Raw genomic sequence first — 10275 nt, forward strand, 5'->3', positions numbered from 1 at the left:
GCTTAAAAACTAACAAAAAATGTAAGTGGCTGAAATGTATATATCCACCAGTATTAAATACGATGCCTTCTCTGACTTAAGTTCAAGGATGTTATGGAGCTCCGTAACCGTAACCGAAACTATCGGATATCCGAAATAAACATATATCCGTAACCGTAGCCGTATCCGTTACAAAAGTTTCGGATAAGTTACGGATAATATGTTCCGACAGGTTTTTGTTTCACCGCTCACGCGCTACGTGAATTTTGTATAGTTTGTTTGTTATTTTTAATCATAACATAACCTCGATCATAACTAGTATTTTATTATTTAGTAAAGCGAAGGAAAAGTTTTGTGTTACGTACTAAATTCATTTATAAGGACAAAATACGTCCAAAGTATTATTTTTTTTTATCAAATTAACTTTTCACGGAGAGGAGGTAGCACTACTTCACTGAAACTTCATATCAAATTAAAACACTGAGGTTTTCCTAACACCCTTGTCCCCCAATTAGTTCATCGATAATTAATAATCGACGATGACGACGAACGATAGTTAGTATTCGTCGCCCTACTGTATTAAATAATATATTTTTTTTATTTATTTTACTTTAATCTAATATCCGTAACCGAAACTACCGGATAATGCGAAATAATTACATATCCGTAACCGTATTCGAAACCGATATAATTTTATTCCTATATCCATATCCGTATCCATATCCGAAATTTCATATCCATAACATCCCTGCTTAAGTTCTAAAAACATAATAATATATATTTTTACAATTTCATTAACAATTTCACATAAAATCATTACTTAGGTGAGCTAATGATAAATATAATTTTAATGACCAGTGATTGCTATGTTTTGTGAATACTCCGATTGTCAGAGAAAAAGGGGCAGATCAAATTATTTATATTGTTTTATGAAAACGTAAGATATTTTTTCGCTATACACTTTAACTTTTTCTATTCTTCTTGTGTCCTACATTAAATTTATAAACATAATTATGTACAATTTCACATTATATTATTTTCCTAATAAAAGTAATAATAGCGTAGGTAAATATTTCGCACTCATTGTAAAAATCATCTCCTTATTATAAAACAAGGGTGAACTAAATTAGTAAATTGCGTAAACTAGATATGTGTATATCATAATGTATGTTCTACAGACAGTAAAATGTAGTAGTAGATGTCGATCTAATCATTTAAAACGACATTGATTCTCCGTCTGCGTATTATTAATTTTACCGAAAACCTTGTAATCCACGGTAAACATTACTTTTACTATCATCACTACACTAATTTGATGATTATTCATTAACATTAATGTTCATTAGTGTATTATTTTATTAATTGTCTTCCGATATTAAACGTAATAGTTAATCACTACATAATTAAAATTTCTTGTCAGCTGCGACTCTGCTTCGGCAAATGTCATTTAATTAAGGCAATTTTTGGCAGTTTTAATTTGAACACCTGGCAACACACAGTACTGCTGTCTCGGTAGATCAGACAGACGTCATACATTTTTATTATCTCTTTATCCAATTTATCTAAACAAAAGGATTTCCAGATGGTATTAAAAAATTGGTGTATTAGTGTACACAAATAAGTTTTGTGCAGTGCTCTTTATTGTTTTGAGGGAATCTCATTATGTGAACACTTTCTCTTTGCTGCCCGACTGACCGTGAGTTGCGACATCGAAAATGAGTATAGCGAGAGAAATATTGTTCTCTGTCGTGCCCGCGGCCCCCGCAAACAGCTCTAATGGCACGGACGACGAGGGCTGCATGCTGGTGAACCCCTCACAGAACGTTATCATCACCGGAGCGTATAATGGAATACCGCAAACATTGATTCTCAACTTGATAGCATGGTCGAGTTTGATCATACTATTCACCGTACTGAGGCGGACTGCGTGGAATTATGGGCGTATGGCGCTCGTGCAGCGCACTAAGAGCCGCTGGACGAACTTGTTTTACCGCGGTGGAGACAACGACGCGCTGGTAGAGCGGCGGCGTAGCCATGACGAGTCGTCCAACATCGATGAGGGCTTCTTCACGTGGCTGCCGGCCGTGTTCCGGCTCACCCGTGAGCAGGTGCTGGCCAAGTGTGGCCCAGATGCTGTTCACTACCTCTCCTTCCAAAGACACGCAATAACCCTCATGTTTATTGTCACGCTAGTCTCCATTGGCATCATCTTGCCCGTCAACTTCCAAGGAAACAATCTTGATGTCGATGTGAGCACATTCAGTAAAACAACACTGAGTAACCTGAACGGGAGATCTTATTGGCTATGGGTGCATACTCTGATAAGCATCTCATTTCTACCAATATCTGTGCTCATCATGAGGAGATGTACTGGCCGTAAGCCAGTGCCCACATCACTCACGGGCACCATAATGATCACAAACATATCAAAAGCAGACAGGAATGAGTCTACAATAAGAGCTTACTTTGCTCACAATTTCCCGCATATACAAATTATAGATCTCCGTCTTGCTTACAATATCAACAAATTGAATGAAGTGCAAGAGCAGAAGGACATGGTCAATGAAGCATTATTCTACAGCGATACATACTTCAAGAAGACTGGGAAACGTATCACAGTAAAGCCAAAATGGTGTGGCCCTGAACTGGATGCCCTGGAGTATTACATTAATGAAGAGAAGAGACTCAAGGATGAAGCTAAGAGGTGTCGTGCGATGGTGCTCAATGACCCCCTGGGTATTGCATTCCTAACATTACCATCTTATCAACTTGCTGAGCATGTGATCAGCCACTTCAGCCTACACCGTGACTGGGTGTTGTCTCACGCAACCAACCCTGCTGACATTATTTGGGAGAATCTGAGTGTGCAACCAGGTGTGTGGTATGTAAAAGCCATTGTTGTCAATTTCTTCCTGTTCATTGTGTTGTTCTTTTTAACTACCCCTGCGATTGTTGTTAACTTATTTAACACAATGGTGGAGAAGCCTGAATCCCTGAGCAGGATTAGCAGCATCATATTCGAGTTCCTCCCCACCTTGCTGCTGTGGACCATGGCTGCTGTGATGCCTGCCATTGTTGCATTCTCTGATAAATTTCTCTCACATTGGACCAAGTCCCAACAAAACTATTCTATTATGACCAAGACTGTCTCTTTCCTCCTGCTCATGACCTTGATCCTGCCCTCCCTAGGGCTAGCCAGTGCTGAGACCTTCGTCATGTGGACCCTGCACCACCAGAACGACACAATGCGGTGGGACTGCGTATTCTTACCAGACAAAGGCGCCTTCTTTGTCAACTACGTAATAACCTCTGGCTTCATCGGTACAGCCCTCGAGCTGATCCGTTTCCCCGAGCTATTTCTGTACGTATGGTACCTACTCCAGTCAAAATCTAAAGCCGAGAAGAGTTACGTGAAAAAGGCCATATTGTACGAATTCCCATTCGGAGTTCACTACGCATGGAGCATAGCGATATTCTCCATCACAATGGTGTACAGTCTCGCGTGTCCGCTGATCGCTCCGTTCGGCCTTCTCTACTTAATGTTCAAGCACGTCGGGGATAAGCATAACTTGTACTTTGCGTACGGCCCGTGTGACATGAGCGGCGTGGGCGGCGGTCGCATCCACTCCACGGCCGTGCGGCTCATCCGCATCTCGGTGCTGTTGCTGCTGATTAACATGGCCGCGTGGGCAGGTCTCAGGGCCGGTTTCGAAGCGCGGACCATCATCCTTATTATGGCGTCTATTGTTGCGTTCGGGACTTTCTTGCTGCTAAGTCCGTTCCCCAGCTGCACGCCGCCCGCCCCCCTGCAGGCGGAGTCGAGCGTGAGTTTTCCCGAGTACGTGGCGCCGGCGCTGACGAGGCCGCTGGAGTCGCCGCCCAGCTCTACACCTACCACACCGGACTACGGCGCCTCCTCGCCTGTCACCCAGCATACCTACAGTCCAGAGCCGATAAATATATAAATAGCGAAATACCATTATCAAGTTTAATTACGAATTCGCGTTATGATGTTATCGCACGATAATAAATGTGACGGATAATGTTTGATATAACGATTAGGAGTTTTAAATGTAAATAACTAAATGCAATATTTTTATATTATTATTGATCAAGTTGCTGTCTGAGATCTTATGTTGTTTAGTTTGAACACTTAAAAGTAAACTACCGCATTCAACTATTTTATGGGAATAAGTACTAATAACCTATCATAACAATAGCGGTCCCGAAGGGCCTAACTAATGAATATTTTTGTAGTATGTTTTGGCATAATACTAGTAACTATGTTGCACACTGGGTGATTGTGTGATTAGAAAGTAGTTACTTACAACACTAATTAGTTTCAATTTAGATTCATAAAGGTTTACGTAAACGTATGTTAATGAGCTTAATTTTTTAACGTAATCAAAAAGTTAGAACAATACGTTGTTCTACGAGAGTAATTTAAGTATTATGTAGGTCATCTGTAATGAAATATCACAACAAAAATGTTAAGTTCTAACCAATATAAAGCTATTGATGATAATACTATAAGTATTACTTCAGGTTTTATTTCGAACAACATATTTGAAATTATATTATAGATTTCAACTGTTTTACATATCATGATATTTACATCAAACCAATTCAAACTTTTTTTTTTTTTTTTTTTTTTTTGTTTTCGCGGAGAAAGTGTCTTATGACTACCGCTCAGCCTTCGTGGGGGGCGACTGAGCGGTTATGTTGGGGTCACCGTGCCTTACGACCCGGCATTGCGCCGCCTGGATTTGATGTCGACCTTCAGGCGACCGCCGGGCCGAGTCCCTAACCTATATACAACGCACGGCATACCAACTAAAACTCCGCGGTGGCCCTCTTCGGCGCATTAGGGACGACTGCGAGCTTCCTCTGACGGAAATGTCTAAGTTTGCTTCCACAGCCGCCCCAGCGCGGTGCCGCCTAGTGCGGCCCGTCTCCTGTGGGGAGGGGCTCAGGAGCCCCACGCACCGAAGGACGCCCTCGGCGTCTACGGCAGCATGAGGCCAACTGCACACTGCCGTCCATCCCGGGGTCAGCCGAAAATTGTGCAAAAGACGCACAAAAATGCACTAGGGCGGACAGCCCCCTGCTGCCCGCCGACGACCCCCATCGTGGCCCCTATTAGTCGCCTTTTACGACAGGCAGGGGATACCGTGGTGAAATTCTCCAAACGCCCTCAATCCACAGGGCGGAAACCATTTCAAACTTGATAATTTTCCATGAAAAATTAACACTATTGATTCACTAAACGGTTGAAAAAATAAGTGCGGCGCACTCAAGTGTACGATATCAATGTATACATTCAACGTAGAAACTACTGTACGTTTGTGTATCACATTAATTACTGTGAACACGCAAACTATCATAATATTGTAAAATAATAATCGGTAAAAGGATTCAAACATATGGTCAGTAAGTAGGGCCGTAGCGACCGCTGTATGAGTGAAACAGGGCCCCTGAGCTTTGGGGCCCTCTTGGCCCATACCTACATTAAACTAAGCAGGCGCCCAAAAGTACGCACTGCTCTGAAGAGCCCCCAACAAATAGATATATGGCCCCACTACAGCAAGCTACGCTACAGGTTAGAAGCCAAGCGATGGATGTAGCTGGTATAATTAGGTTTTATAAACGCTACTTTCGCTAAATTAGATGTCCGATATACGTCTAAACCCAAATTTTAAGTCACTCAAGTATTAACAGTAATCATCAATGAAGTCCCGGTCCAAAGGTCTGGCAACAACAACAGACTTAAAAATTCAATTTGTAATGAATGTTCGTGGATTGTAGGGAATGATTACTTTTGATGAGATTTTTACCATTTGTACAATAGTGAGTAGCTGAGTAGAATAATACCAATTTTTTTTAAAATATGGAAGTAACCCATGTTGGGGCTTTGAATGATGGATGCGAGAAATTTTAAGCAGTTAAAACATTTTTTAACTTGTTGAAATGTCGGTCAAAAAGTACAGTAAATTTAATTGTTTATATTTCGAACGTAGGATGTTTTTGTTTTGTAAATTTTATCATTGGTAGTTTTAAAATAAGTACAGTAATTATTAGGCCTCCCGTCTGATCAAATATTCGTCTAAGCCGCAATTGCTAGGCCGTTCAACTTTGCCACCCTAAAGTACTTTCAAGGTCATTTTAATACCATATACGTGTGATAAATATCTCACGGTATGGTTTAAATATTTTTCGTATTGTACAAAAGTATTTTTTATTATTGGTAAAGTTATGTTTTTTGTCTAGTCTGAAACCGGTTTGTTTTTATGATGCATAATATAAAAAATGTAAACGCTATGTTACATATGTCTAATCATTATTATGCAAGATGTTGATGATTTATAAATTTTATGTATGTTATTCATATTTTAGCTTTAAACTGTATCAGTATTTCGCTTACAAATTATATTAAAAACTTACGTTTCCCATAATCAAACATTTTTTTTTAACTAATTAAATATGAAATATTCGATAAAGGATGCATGACACCATGACGTCACCATTATTACAGTGCGGGTGTGCGCCAAAGATAGCAAGATATTGTGATGACTACTCGTTAAGCATCTACTTTTGTTCATAATGCATTTCAATTTATTTATTATGCATAATATATTAAAGCTTAAACTGCTCAAAATAAGGTTTCAGACACGACCCAAAGTTCTTTGTGATTTATTTTTATGGCTGTCATTTTTTTATCGCCTAACTTATTAATAACAATGTTTTGTTTTTGTATATAAATAATATAATGAGATCTTTCATTTGTATTTATTATTAGGTGGATAATATTGATGTGAAATAAATGTTCATATTGCTATCTTCCTTGTTTTGATGCTACTTTGTAGACATTTGCAATTCAGCGAGTAGTTATTATTATAGAATCATTCCATGCACAACCTAATGTAAATATTTATTATGAATACAAATGCTTGGAAAACTCAAATTGATTTGATCAATTAATTATTTGGCAATAAACTATTTGGACACTGTAAATTGGCCTTTTGTGTTTATTCACCTTCCTATTTATTTAGACTGATGTTATTACAGAATAAACTTGTGTGTAAGTTTCTTTATTTCGATCAACCTTTGGTACTAAATTTCCGGTCCCAACAGGCCGACATAATTGTGTCGACTGCGGAGGGGTAATCATCTCTCGTCAGTCGAAATTCTATTAAACCCTACACCACTTACCATCAGGTGATGTGGGGTCATTTTGCTGTGACCGTACAAAAAAAAGCATTGTGTGGTGGATTGGAGGACATAAAAGCTAATGAAGTACTGGCCACTGAGATGATCTGAGGTATCTGTTAGCGGACCCTAGTACCAAACCGTATCTACATGTAATTCAAAATTGTGGGGGATGTTTTTATTGATAGACGTCCGATAATGGAGTTTCCATTGCAATTCAGATGTTCAGATAATAAATTAATCTTGATAATTTAAGCTTGGCTGTTGAGATAGAGCAACTTCGATATATGTATGTTTCGGATTTGGATCAATAATTCCTAAAATAGCTGATTGAATCGATACTGAGGTTTGTTAGCGAGGCGAGACCAAGATTGACCTATATGCAAACTTTATTTATTAGGATATGTTTATATGAAGTTCAATTATTTATTCGTAGTTTCGGATAACGATATCAAATTGTACTCGGTAAAATGATTATATTCTTTATCCAGTGTATACATAGGTTTCTGTTGCAGATCAAACCACAAACATAATGGTAGATTGGTCATTCGTGTTCACACTCATGTAGGCCTTCAGAATTATCTGCTCAAAACAACAAAAAAAAAATGATTTTTTTTTTCTTTTTCTGTATCATGTAAGTACTGTAGTTTGTACCTTAAAGTGATTTTGAAAAGAGCAACATCGGAGTTTCTTATCCGTTCTTCTCTGGTGAGAATTGCTTTCCCAACTGGTGGTAGGTAGAGTTTTTATTGGTGCAATCTAAATTAAATGTGAGTACACTTTTACAAGTTCATAAATTATTTAATTTAATTTCGGAAAAAAAAAATATTTCCAAATACTTTCAATAACGGATGTCATCATAGAGTACATTTTCTCGATAACCGGATATTGCTTATGATTTGTATCAAACGTCGGTACGGTTACGTAGGTATTTCGGAAATGGGCAGGGATGACTGGACATTAGACAGCCAATAATCTTGTTTACGAACTATTTTTAGGATCCATCCGATCATTACAAGCGACACTGCATATTTTCGTCGTACAATCGATAGCGCCAAAATTCGTAAGTTGAAATATAGAAGTCCATTGCAATTTCGATAATTATAAAGAATAATTTCTGTTTTAATTAAGATGCATCATGGTTATTTTTTTTAAGTAATTCCAGAGAAATATAAGGTTCTATGCATAAAATTTATTTTGTATTATTTTTTTCGAAAGAAACCTACACGTATATACCTAAGTATATAAATTTATAACATTTTCCTAAAAGGGTCTTTTGCAGTTTAGGTAACCGTCAACTTGTTACCAGTCTAATGCTTTAAAAATTTAACACTCTAATGCGATAATTGTATCAGTCAAATTAGCTTACATTCTAGTTTATTTATCAAATGAACCAAGCTATTTTCAAATAAACGCGTGCACACAGGTGTTACGATTGTTTTATTATTTCTAGACGTTTCGACGATTCCTTGCCTACACTAATAGAAACGTATTACCTACCTCGTTGATTAGAACCATGGCCAAGTAAGAATCCAGCGGAACGTTAGATATAGCTACGTTCGAAGTGTCAACAAAATTATATTGGATTTAATTGTCTTGCTAATTCACCCAGTTTATTGGTGTCTGATTCACCCGTTGTGATGCTGCCTCCATAGTGCTCCACCTGTACTATTAATACCTACCAGACACAACAATAAGTACATAATAAAATAGCGTTTTATAATGAAAATATTTTACGAGCATGTTGCAAGTTGAAACTATTAATAACGAGACTTTAACGCCATCGCTTCTAATACAACACTCGATAAACAAATTAGCATAATATGACTACAAAGGAAAATGTTACATCAAATATTTTGTTTTCGGGCCTTGAATTTACAATATACAATCGGCCTTCGTGGCGCAGCGGGCGTTGAATTGTCAATCGGTTGTCCACAAGAAATTCGACGGTTTCGGATCTCAGGCTGGAAAAAAGGTAGAAAATCATGAGAATTTGTGGTTGCAAATATATGAGATACAAACTCATCCGCCATACTCTCGTTGTCTTAATTGGCGCGGCTCGCACTAATTATTTCATTGAATGTAGGAAGTAGGAACTAATAGGTAAGTAAGTACATATAGGTTTTACAAACTCCAATATAAACCTTTACTGATGTTCAGTTTAAATATATATAACCAGGAAACTCTTTATAAGTAAATAGGATCTAGTTACTACTAAAGTATTATAGCTGTGTTTATAATTGTATAACTACCGTTAAGCCGTTATGTGAAGCATTGTATCGTTCTATTTTACAGCCAATGTAATGATTGGGTATTACGAGACAGTATGTAATGTGCAACTGTGACGAACGTCACGCAGTTTACTTATAACAGAGGATGGTGTTACTGTCTACGACCATTTATCTCGTTTACCAACATTCATCAGCGGCAACTTGTTTTATCATTCCGTTGTACCTATATAAACAAAGCTCCATAAACGCGGCGCGATATCACCTTAATTTGACGTGGGGTCAACCCCACTAGAAGATAGGAAATGATAACAGCCATAATCTATAAGTATATATTGTAAAACGAAGGCCCCTTTTCTGTCTGTCTGTATGTTATCGATTTTCCCAAAATCTTCAGAACGGATTTTCAGGAAAATTGGAGGTAGTTTAAGACCCTAAAAAGGTTATAGGCTACTTTACATCCCGGGAAACTATATAGCGGTACTTTCATCCCGGAAAACTTCTTCACGCGGACGAAGCCGCGAGCAAAAGGCAGTATGGATAATAAATTTAACCATCAAAGTTCGCATCATTTGTACTCCAAATAATCATAGGCAATTATAAATGTAAATAAAGGAAATCAGATCTTTATTATGTATATTATGTACCGAATTATCGTGTTTTGAGCTCATTTGTTTATCGTTTGTCCGCATTCCACCTATCGCTGTAAATGACATGCTGTAACCCGTTGGAAAGTAGGTTATGTGTAGAGCTATATAACGAGATAGATTTTTATAAAAAGCATGAATGAATGAAAATCTTATTAGATCGATTTAAAGTAGCACACTTTATCTGGTAATGACGTATCATCGCCATAGGCGTC

The 10275-nt window shown here is 37.9% G+C and overlaps 1 protein-coding gene across 1 annotated transcript; it reads left to right on the forward strand.

Annotated features, from left to right (window-relative positions):
• Nucleotides 1-1459: 1459 nt before the first annotated feature.
• On the forward strand, nucleotides 1460-4324 carry LOC115448371 (CSC1-like protein 2). The gene has a single exon (XM_030175785.2). It carries the CDS (start codon nucleotides 1695-1697, stop codon nucleotides 3942-3944), a length of 2250 nt encoding a protein of 749 aa, XP_030031645.1. The 5' UTR covers nucleotides 1460-1694; the 3' UTR covers nucleotides 3945-4324.
• The last annotated feature ends 5951 nt before the right edge of the window (nucleotides 4325-10275 follow it).

This window comes from Manduca sexta, chromosome 25 (assembly GCF_014839805.1).
Source record: "Manduca sexta isolate Smith_Timp_Sample1 chromosome 25, JHU_Msex_v1.0, whole genome shotgun sequence".
Lineage (NCBI taxonomy): Eukaryota > Metazoa > Arthropoda > Insecta > Lepidoptera > Sphingidae > Manduca > Manduca sexta.

Bases quoted from the DNA above. Each gene is read 5' to 3' on its own strand.
- LOC115448371 (XM_030175785.2), top strand. From the start codon at position 1,695: ATGAGTATAGCGAGAGAAATATTGTTCTCTGTCGTGCCCGCGGCCCCC.